The sequence below is a fragment of the Pelmatolapia mariae genome, linkage group LG5, assembly GCF_036321145.2.
Source record: "Pelmatolapia mariae isolate MD_Pm_ZW linkage group LG5, Pm_UMD_F_2, whole genome shotgun sequence".
Taxonomy (NCBI): domain Eukaryota; kingdom Metazoa; phylum Chordata; class Actinopteri; order Cichliformes; family Cichlidae; genus Pelmatolapia; species Pelmatolapia mariae.
Genome location: NC_086231.1, coordinates 23,704,808 through 23,723,870, shown reverse-complemented (window position 1 = coordinate 23,723,870; position 19,063 = coordinate 23,704,808). Strand labels below are relative to the sequence as shown.

Genomic DNA, 19,063 nt, shown 5'->3' with positions numbered 1-19,063 from the left:
TGTTTTTTTTTTTTTAGCTCTGCATGCCCATGATGGTTTATTGTATATGCTTGTCAGGGGTAGGCCAAATAGTAAGCAAGAGGCATGACAGGACATAATGTTGGCAATGAGGAATATACAGTATGTTTTAGGAGTGGACTCCAGGAATGGAAAGCCGTACTAGCAGGGCATGCTGGTGTGTGGGTCACACAACCATACAAGGACATAGTAGAGGCAATGGTCATACCAGCCCTGCACAAGCACATACATCAGTGTGGGTGTGTGCATGTGTGGTGTGGGGGGTGGTGGTGCCAGCTGGGCAGCTTAAAAATAGTGCCGAGTGGAGGATTGCAACTGCACGGGACTCTAAGAACACATGACCGCAAGTCCAGTAAATCACAGCAGATTTCTCTCAGCTTTGTGATGTCTGCTGAGACAAAGAGAGGATGATCATTAAACCAAGTTATGTCCTAGGATTCATCTCAGCTCTCTTTCTTCAATCATAAGACACCAGCAGAAGTGTGATGCAGGCAGGTTAAGGTGATGCTGTAAGTCAGGTAGGGCTGTATTAACAGAGCAAGTACGCCAAGAATATGGAATATTCTGAAGCAAATCTAGTCGATCAGACGTGTTAGGGCAGTGGGGCAGTAGGCTGAGTGTAGGAGGTGAAACGTGATGAGGATCAGACTGGCAGGATTAAAGAGCACTGGCTGGTTGACCTCTGCTAATACGCAGAACACAGTGGAGGGAGGAAGAAGCACCGCTAGGCTGCAGGAACAGCTGTTCATTAAAAAGAAGCACAGCGCTCTTCACCATAACAGATCAACACTCATGCACAGATGTTAATACATTTGATAATGTACAAAACATGCAGCAAATGTAATCTATATAAAATGTCGGGCTGATTTAAACTGGACCATATTCCCATGGACAAAGTGGCTCTTTCACCTCATGTAATCTCAGTTTGGATTAAGATGGATTATTGGATTACGAGCCCCCCCCCACCCTGGGGGGGGCAGGGAGGCAGGGACACAGACTGAGAGAAAAAAAGATGGACAGCTGAAACTTACACTTGCAGAACGAAGCTGATACCAGTAACTGCATAGCTTATCTTATCTTATCTTATCTTATCTTAGCATAAAGACAGGAAGCTGGGGAAATAGCTAACCTGGCTCTGTTAAAAGGTAACAAATTTCAATAAGTGACTGAACTAAAATTCATACAGTGACTTGTTTAAATAATTTAGTATAGAACCTAAAATGGCATGTTTCTGTAACACAAAGTTATTAAGCTAAGCTAAGCAGGCTCATATAGCAGACAGACAGGACAATGCTAACCTGCCAGAAGATGAGATTTAATCAGAACATCATATAAGCTGTTAGTGAACAGTCAAGGAAAAGATCAATAATATATTTTGGGCTTACCTGGGAGAAAACACAGAACTTTGATGTAGTAAAATAATAAAGTTTTGGTCCACATTACATTTAAAGCGTCTAATTTTTTTTCTTCTTATTTTTCCAACACAAATCAGATTCTCCTGTTTTCAAGTTTAAAGCGTTTTTTCTTCAGTTGTGTCTCTGCCAAATGTTCAAAAAAATTATAAAAAGTTAATGGTGAACTGGACTTTACGCTGAAGCAGAGCATAAAGTGATTTACGAGCCAGCTTTAAATACCACGAAAGATTTTTTTATTTTCATGGGATTCATATCTGAGCACTGAGACAGCTGCTCAAAGAAATTCCTGAACCGATTCCTGAAACTTACTGTGAATAACAAATATGCTTGGAATCACTGTCTTGTTCAAAAGTCCTGTGATTACCAATATTAAATTTCCGGAGGACAGAGGACATCACATTCATTTTCAAAATTACCTATAATATACACAAAAATTCAAGAGTCACATAATCAAGTTCCCGCAATGGCAAGGGACTCCACCCACCTCCACCAATGCCTGATGGGATGGACTTGTAGCTGATCTGCTAGGGCCAAACTTTTAATCACTAAAACTGACTTAGAGAACTCTGTTACTGAATCTCTGTAACTTCATGATCGTCTGTCGTCGCCATGACTTTTTATCTTACTGACAGCCATGTCTCTTAGATTTTGATCATGTATTGAAACAACTTGTCAGGTTGGTGAAATAGGATAATTTCTTTTATAGCTGGATCCTAAGGTATTGCACCTTTACATGGCTTCTGAAAGCTTAATTATGTTTTATTACAGCTGTAACTGATCTTAAATGGACGACTGAACAAAGGAGAAACGGGCCAAGTTTGATATGTAAACATGCCATGTACTTGGCTCAGTGAGAGAACACTGATTTAAGGCATGGAAACTTGAACTGAACTGAATATGTAAACATAAACATACACTGTGACCTTCATGTTGATATCTCAGGAACAAGCAGAACTGCGGTTAGTGTACCATGCTGTTTGGATATTCTGCATATGCATCTCCATCCGTGACAAAATAACAACCGTCTGGGGTCAAAGCAGCCCTTTGAGTCATCTTAAGGTGCTGAGTGTGTCCTAGCGTCGTATCAGACAGATTTAACTACCAGCAACTACCAGTGAGTGTGAGAGTGTATCTTCTTTCCAAGACTGGGTCAGTGGACAGGAGTGAATCATTGGGAAAAAAAGCAGCATGGAATTGTTGTGTCTGGTTGGAAGTGGGCCTTATGCCAGTGGACCAATAAATGCAGAAACTCTCTGTGCAGAATAACTGGAGCATCCTGCAGCCACATGCCACTGGGTCAGCAGAATCAGACCTGCATATCTGTGTGTGTGCCCAAAAGTGAGAAAGAAACAAGAGATGGCCAAAGCTGTAAAATGAAAAAATGAAAAGGAGAAGGGGGCGTGTGAGGCTGGTTGTTAGTAGGGTGGAACTGAAATTAGGGCATTCTTTACAGCTGAGTAGGGCAAAAGAGGAGCTGGCAGCAGAAGTAGGCTAAATAATCATGTCCTATCATCAAACAGTCTCTTGTTTATTGGTCCGGGGGGGGGGGGCAGAGGGGGACAGGAATGTTCATGTGACTAAAACGTGAGCGCAACTGGTCACACATGAAACCCACAAGTTGTTGTCCTTCTATCCATGAAAGAGAAAAGAAAAACAGAAGGAAATCTTGTTCATCTGCTTATTTCTTTTACCAGCTTAAAAATATCCCTCCTCAGCTCCACAGAGGGCCAGTTTGAAAAAGGCCAGACTATGTGACCCCGAGGGCTCTCGTGCCTCTGCAGGGACCTCTGTGATATAGTCTCTGTTCTCTTATGAAAGGGGGATTCCAGTGACGGTCACATGCTTCCTGCAGCGCTATAGAAGAGGCCAACTACTGCATGGAAAATAAGCCGTACATGGTTTTCCTTTGTGTCTGGATGCATGTGCATACAACATTTCTATAGCGTTGTGCAGGTCAATGTCAGTCTACGCTTAACGCATTCCTTTTTTGTCTTTAGTTCCACAGGTATGTACCATAAGTGTGTATTAGAGGGAGAGAGAGAGAGGGGGAGAAAGAAGTGAGTTTAATGTTTGGTCTTTGTCATGAGGGCTTTTATGTTTTATTCTTTCATCTGCTCCCTTTAGCGTTTGCCACAGCAGATCATCTGCCTCCATCTCACCGTATGCTCCTCTGTCATGTCAACCCTGTGCACGTCCTCCTTTACTACATACATGAATCTCTTCTAAGGTCTTCTTCTTTTCCCTCCTGCCTGGCAGCTCCATCTTTAGCATCATTAGTTCAGTGTATCCATTGTCCCTCCTCTGCACATGTCCAAACCATCTCAGCCTTGCCTCTCTAACGCACTAAGTCACTCCCAGTGAAACCCTTAACATCTTCAGTTCTGCCACCTCCAGTTCAGCTTCCTTTCTCTTTGTCAGTGCACCATCTCCAAACTGTACAGCAGAGCAGCTCTCACTACTACCTTGTAAACCTTCACTTTCACTCTTGCTGCTATGCTTCTGTCACGAATCTCCCCTAACACTTATCTGCACCCACTCCTGCCTGCACTCTCTTCTTCACCTCTCTTATGGACTGTCTGTTGCTTTAGATGGTTGACCCCAGATATTTAATTTCATCCGCGTTCACGACCTCTTATCCTTGCAGCTTCAGTCTTATACCTCTCTTCCTCTCATCCACACACATGTATTCTGACCTACCTCTGCTGACTTTCATTCCTCTTTTCTCCAGAGCATACCTCCACCTCCCCAGGCTCTCTTCCACCTGCTGCCTACTCTCACTACAGATCATAATGTTATCTGCAAATATCATAGTCCACTGAGACTCCTGCTTGACCTCATCTGCCAACTTGTCCATCACCACCACTGCAAACAAGGGGCTCAGAACCAGTCCCTGATGTAATCCCACCTCCACTTTGAACCCATCTGTCACTCCTTCTGCACACCTCAACACTGTGTCCTCAAATATCACATACTTCTCTGTGACTCCTGACACCTTCACGCAGTACCACAGTTTATCTCTTGGCATCCTGCCATGGGCTTTTTCTAGATCCAGAAAGACACAGTGCGACTTCTTCTGATGTTCTCTATACATCTCCATCAACACTCTGAAAGCAAAAAACACATCTGGAGTGTCCTTTCAAAGCATGAAGCTCACTGATTGTCACTCTCACTGATAGTTTCTTCTTACCCTAGCTTCATCAACACGTTCCCATATCTTCAAAGTATGCCACATCAGCTTTATCAGCATATCACCTTTGTTCTTTCTTTCTACTTTCTTCATCTCCCTAACTATCCCACTGTTCTTTGCCACCCTCTTTTTTGAATATATTTCAACTTCCGTCTGTTCCAATCACCACTCTCTTCCCCTGGGGACACTCTCTACCACTTCAACCATCTCTTCTTCCTTCCCTCTGGTTGCCTTCAAACATGCCTCCCTCATTACTCTTCCTTTGTCTTCGGCCAATACTAGAACAGAATGAGGACCTTGTTCATTCTTAACGCGGGCCCCACTGACCCAATATGGAAGTCTCATTCTTGATGATTGGTATGTTTGATTTGGCAGATTTTTACACCGGATGCCCTTTCTGATGTAAACCCACCGATTTGTGTCTCCTCTTGGTTAAGTGAGTGTGTAAACCCTCTACACAAACGTGCTCCATGAGAATATTGTGAAAGAACTTGTACTACTTTATGAGCTGAATTAATGAATTACTTTCACTTCCGTTAGCACACCAACTCACGAATTAACTCACGCTTACACTATCATCTACAGACCATGACATATTCCAGAAATGTATGTTGTGAGACTGCACGTGTCTTTGCACACGCTGTATCACTCCACCACAAGCCACATGACTGGACTGCCTCAGAGCTGGTGACTATGACTTATCGTTGTGATATTTACAACCTACTATGTTTGAGAACATGAGAAAGAGAGGGATACCGTGAGAAAGGAGGCTAGAGAAAGGGGAATTTTAGTAATGCACTGTCTTTAAAAGCTACTGTATATCTGTTTCTAACAAAACTAGAACAGAGAAACCAGATCTCCTGAGGAGAGAGCATTTTATTATTGGCTTTCTGAAAAACCAGACCATAAGCATGGAAATAACTGAATTTCTAGTTGAAGATTCTACAGGTTATTGTTTTTTGGCTAAGTTAAATCAGACTGCATGCAAACAGATGCAGCTAAATCAGAGTAAAATGGGAAAACATTAATTTATGGGTTCTTGTTGTTTCACATAGCAATTACAGAGACATGCGAGTCAAAGAGAAAAGAGCCAAAGTTGGTGAGAGACAAAGATCATAAGAGGGCATTATAAGGGGTGTGTGTCTGATTGTGTGTGTTTGAGTGCATCAGTGGGGTGAGCAGGTTCATCGGGTCCCATGTTGGGCTGGAGGGTTGGAAGTGTTCGGGTGCTAGAATCCTATATCAGAGCCAGTGCTGACCATGGGTCTATATCAAGAGTCGGCTAGAGTTTCAGCCCTGCGCGGAGGATTATTCTGAGAAAGACGGGTTCTAGCCAGCCTGAAATAACTGATCCAAACTTGCTTTGACTTATGCACTCTAATGAAGAACAGAGAGGGGTGCAGGAAATACGAAAGGAGATGCACCTCCTGCCCCTGTCAGGAAGTTAAAAGAGGTGCTGTGAAACAGGAGAGAGTGTCTAGGGAGCATTCTGGGAAAGAGTGGAGAAAAGGAAAATGTCAACATGCCAAACTGTGCAGCCCTGTGCGCCAGCCACGCATTCCTGATTCTTGTAGAACAGGATAAACATTGGGACACTGCTGCATAACCCATGGATAGAAATCTTCTATGTATAGTTGGTGTCATATAGTCACTCATGTTGCTTTGATAATGAAGAAAGGTTGGAGCCAGGACACTAAACCCTAGGTGAATATTGTTATAAACAGGTCAGACCAGTGTCTGGGTAGACACTATAAGTACTCCACGAGTTATGCAAAGAGACTGTGTTAATTCATCAGTACAAAGCTGTCAAAAGCTCAGGCAAGCGTTTCCATTTTCAGAGCCTTCACTCAAATATTCCGCATGTGTCCTTGCTAGGTATATGGAGTCTGTATGTGTGTTCATGTGCTTGTGCAAAAGTGTTTTATAAGGTGTACTCTCTGCATACATATATATAGGTGGTCCGTCAGGACATGTGATGTGCTTCTCTTACATAACTGTGGATAAACAGGCATAAAGACAGAGATGTGCCTGTACACCATGCCAGAGAAAATTTTTGTAGGTTGGAAATTTATGAAGCTTGTATGATGTCCTTTATCCCTGGCATATTAGCTGTTGGTATATGTGGTATAAATCAAAGGTTTTATTATCTGTAGTCCTGTAGATTATTATGTGTAGTATAATTTCTACTGAAGACTAGAAAACTTAAAAAATATTTGTAGGCTGAACACACTGTATCAAACACATGCATGGATAAAAACAAGATTATTTGTTTGTTTTTTTTACCTACAAAAAGCATACAGTATTCCACTAACTCCCTCATTTGCACAGTACACAGTTTAGCTTACTTGTAATAGGAAGCAGTTGGTTAAAACAACTGTATAATTTCTTCTGCTGTGTCCAGGTACTATATAAAATCAGCTTTGGCAGAGCTTGGCCACCATTTAAGTCTGTATGGTGAAGCTTATAGGAGCTACCATTTTTGGATCTTGATCTGTGATAAAAGTCCTAGTTTTTGTGGCAAAGATTCATGCTAGAAACCTATTGAAAGATCTGGGTCCATATTGACATGATAGCATCACAGTTCTTTGCCCTGTTCTTCTGTAGTGAAGGTGCTCTACTGGACTGCGAATATTGCGAATGCTGCCAGTGTTTTCCCAATCTTTTATTATGAACCTGCGTAAAATTGCAGCCTCAGTTTCCTGTTATTAGCTAACAGGAGTGACACTTGGTGTGGTCTTCTGCTGCTATAGCACAGATGCTCTTCTGCATACCTTGACTGTAATGAGTTACTGTTAGTCTTCCTATCAGCTCAAAATATGCTCACCATTTGCCTCTGACTTCTGACATCAACGAGACACACTTTTGTCCAGAGAACTGCTGCTCACTGGATATTTTCTCCTTTTCAGACTGTTTTCTGTAAACCCTAGAGATGATTATGTGGGAAAATCCCAGTATATCATCAGTTTCTGAAATATTCAGACCAGCATGATTGCCACCAATAACAATAAAAGTAACTTAATGATCTTTCTTAACCATGTCTACATGGCTAAATGCACTGAGTTGATGTGATTAGCTGATTAGATATTTATGTTGATAAGCAGTTGAAGAGGTCAGTGAGCATATGTCACTAGAATAAAATGCAACGTTTCTACATAATTGTGAGCCAATTACTGGCAGATGAGTGTATGTGTATTTCCATTTAAGGTTTTTAATAATGTGGCACTACTTTGGATAAAGCATATCTTAGTGGTATTCTCTCATTTCTGATGGCAGTGAAGTAGACTTTGATTTCATTCAGCAACACTATCAGTCAAAATTTATCCTACTCACAGACAGAAAGTTAACCAAACTGACCTGTGACTGATGGAAGCACAATGAGAATGACCATATGAAGTTTTTGTATACTACATATGAATACTGCAATAATGTTTGTGTTCAATAACAGTCCAATTTTTATTAAAAGGTACTTTTTAAGTTGAAATCTTCAGAGCCGGTGCAGCATGATTGAAATAAACAATACTTTGCACAAAAGGAAACCAAATATACATTGTTGGAAGATGGCGCTCCAAACTGATTTTTCAGATTGTTTTTAGATTTGGCTAATTACCGTTTGAACTACACAACTGCATGCCAAAGCATTTCAATGGAAAAAGCTTTGCAAGCTCTTCAGATCACTTTTAACATTTTGAAAAAGTTGAAATAAACAAATATTAAAACATTTTAATGTGACCCACATTGTACACTATACACTGTTCATATTCTTCTCCAGTGAGATTAAAAACACTATATAATATGCTCTGAGGAAGGCGTTTCGTTAAGACTTGTCTGCCATCTTCTGGTAAAAAAGAGGCGCTGCATTCAATTTATAGCTTCTCTACCGCTATTAGTTCCGGACCAAGTGCTTGACACTGTAGTAAGAAATTAAAGTGGCAGAAAAATAAACAGAAATAATGCGCTCATCTATTTCTGCATGTTTTTTGTTTGTTTGTTTTTGTTCAAATTGCAGGCTCATTGTTATTGGGCCAAGGCCAGTACCACACCATATTAACTTTAAAAGAGAACCAATTTTGACAGGATTTGGCTAAAGTCACTTTGCTGTTCCTCTGGGACAAAAACCAACCCAAAACAAAAACAAAAACAACAACAAAAAAACTGCTTGCACTCATACACTTTATCTTTTTAATATTTCAGAGGCCAAAGAGGAGACAAAGAGGAGACCTTTTCTCCAGGTGCAGAAGTGCATCAGTGAACTCACCAGAACAGCTGAATGTAAGCGTGGAATATTTAGGTTTGTGAAGACGCGTCACCTCTCATCTAAGAAGTGTCTTCAGTTCTGAAAATAAAGGATGGAGAGACCCAGGTATTTAACCCCTAGCGCCTAGTAGGATTTTTCTCCTTTGGAAATAATTGAATTCTCACATGAGCCAAGGTGTGAAAAAATGCACAGGTCAATACCATCAATGGGGGTTAAGGGTTAAAACACTGAGACCTCACCCCACCCTGTTGAGGTCACCTGAGGCAAGGTGTGAGGGAGGGTTAAAGCGCCAGGGAGGGGATATCAAAACTGCATTGTAGGTGGCTGATAGCTGGTGTTGTAAGCCACCACTCCTGTTCACTGATGGCTGCTCACAGTGGACATAAATGACCTCCTGTATTCCTCTTTCAAACCATCTGTCTTCTTGGTCTAAAATGTGGACATTCTCATCCTCAAAGAGTGACCTTTCTCCTTTAAGTGATGTACAGCTTGGGTCAACTGTACTAGGGTTTCAAGACATAGGTCTCTCCAGCCTCTTAGATGATGTTTCCACTGACTTAAAGAAGTCCAGCTTCCTTTTTTAAAAGCTCTTAAGAATACCTTGACATGGACAACTGAGAACCTACACAGACTGACCTGCAGAGGCCCATCTGCTCAGTTTCCTCCTCAGTCATGCTGGTTATCATAAGTCTTCCCCTATCCTAATATTTTTTGTAATCATTTCTTTTCCACAGTTATTGTGTTGTCTTATTCCCTTGCAGATTAGCAACACAATGTATCCCTCTGAAATGCAACAATGTTGCAGTGATTTAGGCTCAGAGACAGCCTACTGTAAAGGTACCACAGTTTAATTAAAACGTACGGACCAAAACACCATGTTATATCTGTATCTTATGTTGAAAGTGGAAATTTTATATCCTCGAGGAAGTTTTCATTTAATAATTAGAATGTAAAAATGATAGGTATTAAAGTGATTGCACAGGCTATTGTTAGCATTCAATGCTGCTTTTAGGCTAATTAATAAGGTTTCATTTTTTGACAGTCACAATATTAGTAGTTGCATGGAAAACATTTTATATACTGCTGCCCTTTGACATTTGCATACATACAGGAAAAAGACAAAGCAAGATGTGTGTGTGTGTGTGTGTGTGTGTGTGTGTGTGTGTGTACAATCCTGGTTGCTCTGTAACTTCAATACTTTCATGCAGATTTGGGTTCTAATTCACCAATATCGTACCTTTCTCAAAACAAATCAATGTGAAAGTAGGAACAGCAGACTTAAAGGCACAAAAGCTCTAGCACTGAGGTCACCTATAGCACTTTGGTCCTTCTGGTCAGAGATTAGTGTGTCTATTTTCGTCCCTGTCCCTGTTAGACTGCTAATAAACTCTGGAGGGGGATCTCTTGCCTGAAAGACTGGCAATTAAAACCTGCGTAACGCTTCATACTGTCACACAGGAAACGCACAATAAAAATGCAGGCTACTCTTTGATTATCTTTTGGCAAAGTAAGTCTCTGTTCTTGTAAACGCCTGTGCGTGTGCCCTCTCCTGGCCGACGTTCCAGCCTGTTGTATGAATCCAGCCGTTTCCTCTGGCGCACTTCTCCTTTAAGCGCCGAAAAAAAGCCCCGGCCATATGACGTCAGAAGCTAAACCTGCTGGGTGTCTGTCCGTTGGAAAGTGAAGTGTGTTTGTCGTGCTATTGCTATCGGAGTTTTTTCTCCCTGTGTTGCCTGTCTTTCGTGAAGTGTTTCTGTTATTTTTGTTTTTACTTCCCTCGAGAGGTTTCACGGTATCGACTGGAAAAAAAACTCTGCCGCTGTTGCCGCCTTAGAGGATGTTTTAGAAAAGTTCCTGAAGCTTTCTTTGAGGAAACCGGTGGACGGCGGACACCACCGGAGATGGATAAGCTAACCGATAGCTGAGTTGTTAGCCGAGAATCACAGAAAAGACTCGAGCTAGGATGCTAATAGCTAGCTAGCTAACTTGGCTTTTTACCGGCTAACCGAGCGACTTTGTGAACCCGTATCGTTAGAACTACTGCCAGATTTTCCTCGGGCCTGGACGCGACGCGGTGAGCAGTTTGTCAGAGGCCAGCTAACTCAGGAAGACTCGGTCTCTGTATTGAGAACAGTATTGTTGAGGGGAGGCTGCTTACCTCTCAGCCCCGAACTATGAACATGCTATCAAACTCACAGAACCAACCACTGTTTCCCAACCCGGCGGGGCAGCAGAACCCAGCCGGGCAGCAGAACCCTTCGGGCCAGTTCCACTCCTTCCAGCCCAGACCCACCTTACAGATCAGGAAGAACGCAATCACTGACGAATACAAGGTGACCAGCCAGGTGTTGGGGCTGGGAATCAATGGAAAAGTGCTCGAAATAGTACAGAAGAGCACTGGCGACAAGTATGCCCTAAAGGTAGGTCATATCTGTAATGAAAGCAACACAATTTTGTCCAGCTATGAGTTCATGCAGTGGTCACTATTTTGCAATGAAGACTTTTAAAGTTCAATTCTACGCCACTGGACGCTCTAATAGGAAAGCAGAGTCAATCAGAGCAGTTCATTTTTATCCCACAGTGTCGTTTTTAGACTTATTATTTAGACATATTTCTCCTTGTTTGTTGTCCTGCAAAGTATTAAATTTAGCTAGCAGCCTGCTGTTTGGATAAAACATATCAAGACCTCAAACTTTTAGGAAATTCGACTTTCAGTTTGCTTACATTTTACAGAGCACCAAATTTCTGTTTTTTGTCTTCCTTTTCATTGATGTGGCAATGTTGGTAAAAGTGTATCCACGAATTAAATTTTTGATCATCTTTGGCAATAATTTCTTACCCTAAAACATAGCCCGATGTTGTCCAACAGGTGATTTTTAACTCCTATTATTAGAACATGTAACTTCATCATACTAAGCTGGTGCACAGTGAACCTAGAGTAACTTATAAGCAAATAATGAATTGATACACAACAGGTATCTCTCCAGTTCAAGTGTGCAGTGCTGCTTCTTGTGACTGGAGGTTGCTCTGTGATGTTAAAGCTGTTTCTCAATTGTGTTTTTTGGGGATTTCACATTGTCATTGTTTTATGTGTCACCCAATTTCACCACTTAGAGTAACAAGGTAAGAATGTCATACGTAGCTTTAAAAAAAGTGTGTATGGGTTGGGGCTGGTGGTTGTGAGGGTTGTGGCTGTAAAGTGACACTGCAGTATCAGGATCTACCTCTTAAGAGATCATTTTCTGTATTGGTCAATGATTGATAAAGGACAAACGTCACAACAGCTATACACACACAAGTGACTGAAATGTTATCCAGTGAGGCTAAATATCACTGAAGGCTTTTTTCCCCCGTCATTATGATAGAGAGTGTAATCTTAAGATTGTCAGCATACATAACTGTTGCACAAAATCTTTCACAAGTGAATGAGTCAGGGAAAGACAAAACGAAAAATACAAATCTAAAACCTGAAAAAACAGGTGACCGCTTTCTGTGTGTGTGTGTGTGTTTTAAACAGCAAATTCACACAAGCTCCCACGCAACCGTCAGTGAGCCATGTTTTTGTTTGTTGTTAAAACACTTGTAACAAGTATAAACTTAGAAAGTCATGTTGAACTTTCAGGCCTTCTCAATTGTCTTCTCAGCTGTCTTGTGTGAGCAGGGGCCTTATACATTGATAGTGCTGCATGTAAAACTATAGTTGCCTTTTATGTGAATATAGTTGTCATTTTTAAAGTGGAAGTGGACTCCGTTCACAGTGAAGTGTAAAATATTTCTAGTAAAAATATCCAATAGAAGTGCAAAGGTGAAAGCAAGTTGGCAGAAGGTTGCAACTTCCCATGATTATTGTTGCAGTTGCTCAGTAATTCATGTAAAATGGGTGCCACTCGATTAAAAATCAGTTTTACGTTCACCCTGTGAAAAATTTTCCAAGTTAAAGGTCCTCAGATTACACAGAAGTGGGCTGAAATTCTGTACTTCTTAATTTTTTTTCCAGGATTTTTGAGCGCTTAAGGCTGAGGGAGTGGAGAACTTTTTTCCAAGTATGATTTAATATATTGGGTCATTCTTTTATTAAATCTTAGTCTTATTAGGTTGCGACTGAACGTGTCCTGGAGGGTAAAATCACAGTTGCAAATGTTGTCAATTTTCCATCAGTTTCAGACCACAAATAATATAAATTCTTTCTCAAAAGAAGTAAAGAAAAGATATATGAACTGCAGCTGGTAACTAACTAGTGTTAGCTAGATTCTGTCTCATAAGTGAGTAATTCATTTTAGTGTAAACTTTCTAGAAAAGTAGTTACAAAGCAGTCATACTTTGGTTAGGTTAACATAACATCTTAGAATATGAATATAATTAAATCCATTTCCGGTGTCAGTTTAAATGATCCAAAACTGAAAATGTCACATGTCATCTGCATCACTACAGGAAACGAAAAAAATCAAAATTATACAAGAAAATTGTAAAATAATCAATGCTAGGGTTTCTGACACTTTTGGATGAGTAAACATGCCCCGGGTCAAATTGACCCAGGAACTTAATTGGTGTTCCTGGAAACCAACATAACAGGAAGGTTAAGAGAGGGATAAATGACAGGCTGTGAGAGGGAGACTCGGGAATCGGTAATGAAATCATTTCATTTACATCATTGTAAAATAATTTCTATGTTGTAATAATAAATCTATTTTCTTAATTTCCTCAGTACCAAAACTAGGGATGTTCCTGGCGACTAATAGACCTTTTCCACTAGTACCTAGTACCTGCTTGGCTCGACTCAATTCCATTTTGTAGGGTTTTCCAGTATGTGGTAGTACCTGGCACCAGATACCTACTTGGCCAAGGTTCCAAGTGATCTGAAATAATCCAAAATTGTGAGGTCAACAGACTCCATGCCACTGATTGGCCAGTTATTGTTGTCACTCAGTGAATCATGAGAGCAGCTCCTTCACAAAAAATCAAAACCACAATTTTTTTGAAACCCAGCAACACGGGAAATGGCTACACAAAAAACAACATCAGTGTTCGTAGAATTTGGCTAACCAAACTTAGCAGTGCTAGCAGCAGTGGCCTTCTTTCATGCTAGCATTCACACCCTGACAAACGGCCACTTCTTCTTTTTTTTTTGGGTGACAGCCATGCTAGCCGGCTGTCATCTGTTTACTTTTCCCCTTGCTCGTTTGCAACTTCCCTTCAAAGAAAAATTAACAGACAGAAAGGGGGTGGCATCTGTCTGTCAGAACTGCAGCCCAGGTTAGTGGCCAGTGGGGTCATAACATCTTTGAATCTCTAACTGCTTTTTTATATTAGGTCCTTGCCTCTTAGAGACAGTATCTGAATACCTCTCCTGTATCCTTAATGACATGTTTTGACACATCACTATATGTCAATAAAGATGTGGTTCAACTAATTCTGACATCCTTAATTCTGACATTAGAATACCAAATACCAAACTAGCAGAGGTATTTACCAGCATTTTTAACAAATCTTTATTAAGTGCTGTTACTGGAAAATTTCTTTGCAACTGTAAGGGTCTTAGACTTCCATCTGGTCACACCCCTCAACTGAGAAATGGGCTCAACCCTGAGCAATAACCTCCTGAACCAATCCATTAAGCCACTACAGACTATTCATAGTCTCTAACACTGGAACACCCCATTAGATGGCAAAGGAGCTTTCTTCTGCTGCCTAGTAGTTTTTTTTCCTTTTTCTTTTTCTTTTCTTTTTTTTTTTTCCAACATTGTTTACTCAAAGTGACAGATACCTGTTAAATTGGATGCATTAATGACTAGCCACTCTGTTTGTTCACAAATGCTAGCAAAGTGTAGAATGTGGTAAAAATATTCCTTTTTTTACACAGCAGCCCAGGTTGTCATCAGTCTTGTACGTAAACTGATCCAGAGGTACAGGCAGACTCCTGAACACTGTCTGCCTTGCAGAAAATTAACTGCTGGGTTGGGTTTAGAAGTAGGTATCAGTTAAAATAACTTGAAATGAGAAATTGTTTGCTTAACACTTCATCTAAGTTTCTCTGTGTATCAGGGCGTTCAGGACAATCCACTCAGGGATCCTTTAAACATGGCACCCCGAGCTCCCAAAGACAGGTTCCAGACCTGTGTTTCACCTAGAAACAATATAAGAATAAGATAAAATAATAAGAATAAGAATATTGTTTCCATAACACTACAGAAAACACTGAAATTGTAATTCTCAAACTGTGACTATGATCCTAATCTAATATGAGCTATAATAAATAAAGAAGCAGCTGCTGCATCTCCTGACTCTGGTCACTTGTTGAAGCTGAGTAGTTGGCATTATTGCACATTAATATAATTATTTTGAATCTCCAAGTATTCCTGTGTCGAGAGTTGTGTGAAAGTCTGAATCTGTGTCATTTTATGGTGTTGTTGTGAAATTTATGAAGCTAGTTTTTTTTTTTTTTTTTTTAATAGTACCATAAATCAGCCAAAGCATTCACTGGTATAACTGAAAACGTAATTCTAAATGAATCTAAAATGAATCACACTGAGCAAACACTGTTTTGTGGCATCTCTCCAACTAAATCTACAAGTCTGAACTAAGTAAAGTTGATACACATAAGACGCCAAAAGGAATTTTTTTTTTTTCCCTCCTACCTGCATGCGCTACAATTTACTTTGCCCGATTCCTTCACTCCTGAGTGTTCTTTATTCTGTTCTAGGTGCTGGGAAACTTTGCTATTTTTGTTACTGTGTTCAATGCTGTAAATGCCCAATTGAAAAACTTGGACCTTATACAAAACTTAATGAAAGTCTTAGTTTTACCAATTTATTCTGGCTGACTGAGCAAACAAGCAAATTGCGCTAATGCTTTGACCTATTGCCTTTCATCAGATACTGGGGAAAAAAGGGAGGTTGGGTCACGTGATTGCTTGAATGACAAAGATGCTGCAGTTTGGTGTTTTTCTTTTTTGTTACTGTGTACAAGCTGAGTATTTAGATGTCTTTTTCCTCTGTTGGATATAGTGGCTTGAATGCATCTTTTTTAGATGTTTTGTATCTCTTATTCTTTTTACTGCCGCTACATTGAGAATATTTTATGTCACGCAGTATTATCACATCTCATTTGATATGCCAGCTGTAAAGGTTGTTGACGTCTGAGTGTAATCATGTGGAGCAACAGTTTTGTTTTTTGTTTTTTGGTTTGAAGGTGGGTGGTAGGGTCATTTAATTTTAGACTGGTTCACGTGGGAGGGGTTAGCCCTTAGTAATTATGGTGTGGTATGGGTGTGTTTATTACCGGGCAATAATAAACCCTGTCTTTTGCATCTACTACTACCCCATTGTCTATGCACATCCGCAGTGCCTAAGTCATACTGCATCTGCTAATGCAATCAAATTTTTAGGGGCCAATATGGGGTTTTTCTTTAGTGTTTGTTATCGTCAGACTCGAGATCGTGTCCAAGAGGCTGTCAACAGTGGATCATTTTTATCCTTTTAATCACAACACAACAAATCTTTTAACTGCACACATTAGGTTCACTAAAATGACTGAAATTATAAAATCTGAACCCTTGCCTCCCAAATTCAGGTGACCTCGCAGCCTTATAATTTTAGGCGTTGGTGCACATCAGTACAAAGAGTTTCTGAGGAATCACTTTTATCTTACAATGAAATATTTTCATTCTTGAGTCCCTCCTAGGGTGACAGTGCACAAGGTGGGGGGTCACTGAGTGGTTGATGAAAATTAAATTGTCAGACACTAGATCTCAACCCAACTGAAGTCCTATTGGAGATTTTGGAGTTGCATATTCAACAGTACTGTACACCATCATCAAAACACCAAATGGGGGAATATGTATTAGTTTCAGAGACCTGCAGAATCTCTGCCAAGGCACATTACAACTAGAGCTGGGCGATAGAACGATAACGATATGTATTGCGAAATAACTTTTTCTCGATAGAAAAATTAAACTATTGCAATAGGCCTCATCTCTCTTGTCCTCTTAAACCCCCCCCCCAAAAAAAACCAGCCAATCCAAATTAAGTAGCGCAGAGCCGAACCAATCACAGCCGCAGCGTCACGTCACGTGACTTGTTACGTACAGCACAAGTGCCAAGGCGCACATGTGTATTTGTTTTTGCAGCCGGGCTGCCCAGGTAATGAAGGAAATGAGTGTGCCGACTAGAGAAAAATCAACCGAGAGCGTGAGCGAAGGTTACCGAAGAAAAAAACGATGATGGTTCCAATTCCGGAGAGCTTGTCGAATGGAAGGGCCATAGAAGTTCCGTAGTGTGAAGGTATTTCGGCTATTTCAAGTCTGACAAAAAACAGAGTAGCGCGCACTGTAAATTGTGCCGAAAGCAAGTCTGGAAATACAATAAACCGGTGCATGCTCAATCTCTGACTGAAAGCGCTAATTCGTCATTCGGCTTTTGTCAGACTAAAGTAACTGTTAAAACTGTTTGAAAAGCTAAGCTATACAACAAGGAGAGATTGAGAATTTCCTTTTAGTTCTCAGTTTATTTGATATTGACAAAAGTTAGTCAATTTTGTCTGTTCTTCTGTAAAACGAACTAAGATTTATTTTTAGAATTAAAATTTTGTTTCTAAGTGGAATTGACAATTTAGTAGTCTGTTTTGTTTGTTCTATTTTGAAACTTAAACGCTTTAGCGGCTGCCTTTTGTGTAGTTTGCAATATTTGCCTTTATTTATCTGAAACTGAAGTCTCATGTTCCTTAAGTACATCTACCCTGTTGAACTTATTATGGGAAATAAATATTTAAATCAAAACAAGCTGCAGATTATTTCACATTTTACTCGTGAGAAACGGCACATTTAAATCTTACAAATATAGTTATTTGGCTTATATCGTGATATATATCGTTATCGCCTGAAATGAAAAAAACATATCGTGATATGAAAAAATCTTATATCGCCCAGCTCTAATTACAACTGGCAGCACTTTGCGGCTCATAACCTAAGATATGGGGTGCCATGTAGATTTTCCCTTTTTGGTCGTGTTGCCAACCCCGAATTTCCATCAGCAAAGCAGTCCTTCCCCCGATATGAACTTGTATATTTAAAAATATTAATGCCAGAAATAGCTGCCGACAGTGACAGAGGGTTTAATTAATATTATATTGTTGATAGTACAAAGTCAAAACTGTTGTTAGAACCTCACTGATAAAATGCAATTGAAAAATTGGATTAGAAGACATGTTGTTGCAAAGAAGCCCCTAAAATGGAAGAACAAATAACAGTGATGAAAGATAATGTTTGGACAGAACACTTTTGTTCTCTCTCCTAACCGGAGACAGAAGTTGGGGGGGATTGCTGTTTATGTATCACAGCTACAGGAAAGTTAGTGAAGATTTTACCTAATCTTTGTACACTGTTTGAATGACAACATAAATATGCTTCCACATAGATATTCTTATGTTTTAGCATCTGGACAGATGGCTTTGTTAGCTGCCTGTCTGATTTCATAGACTCAAACAGTAATATCATTGTAAAAGGCTACTTTTTATTTCTTCCATCAGACCCCTGAGCCCCAACTAGGAGTTGGTTTAAAAAATCGATTTTCCGATTTTGAATTGAGTAAAGCAATATCGATTCACTAAATCCTGAATCGATTTTTAAATATAAATGTATTTTGCCAGAAACGCCAGAATCTCAGGTTAAAGCTCGCAAAACTATTTCAACAACTGCCAAACAGCTAAAACACCAAATGAGCGCAGGTAAACGGATTCCGCACGAAGACGTAAACACAAAGCGCGGATCGTTCACCCTACACAGGAGCTGAAAGCCGACATGTCACAGATTGTGAAGCTGCAGGTTTTGTCAGTTTTTGACCAAAATTCACTGAACCAGCAGCAAAAGAAGATCAAATCTAGGTGTCATGTTTGATAAACATCGTCATTAATTCCCTGTTACTTTTGCTTACTGCTTCCAGCACGATAAAATCACACTTCCTGCACTGCGCGCTCTCTCTCTCAGTGTACTTCAAGAACAATTTCCCATCTCAAATCTGTTTTCTGCATTATTCGCTTGCTTATTACGCACCAGTCTACTGTTGTGTACAGCACTGTCGGCTGCTGTTTTTTGTTGTTTTTTCTTCTCAAAAATGACCTCCGACAAGTAAGCCTAATTTTTTAAAAATTATACCAAATTGCAAAACTCTTAGCTGCGCCTCTAATAAAACCTTT

At 40.2% G+C, this 19,063-nt stretch overlaps 1 protein-coding gene across 1 annotated transcript in view; it reads left to right on the top strand.

Annotated features, from left to right (window-relative positions):
• Positions 1–10,494: 10,494 nt before the first annotated feature.
• Positions 10,495–19,063, top strand: part of mapkapk2a (MAPK activated protein kinase 2a) — a 29,590-nt gene continuing 21,021 nt past the window's right edge. Inside the window, exon 1 of the mRNA XM_063474352.1 lies at positions 10,495–11,295. Within this exon, the coding sequence (XP_063330422.1) occupies positions 11,050–11,295 (246 nt within the window). The 5' untranslated portion in view covers positions 10,495–11,049. The remainder of the gene's footprint in view (positions 11,296–19,063) is intronic.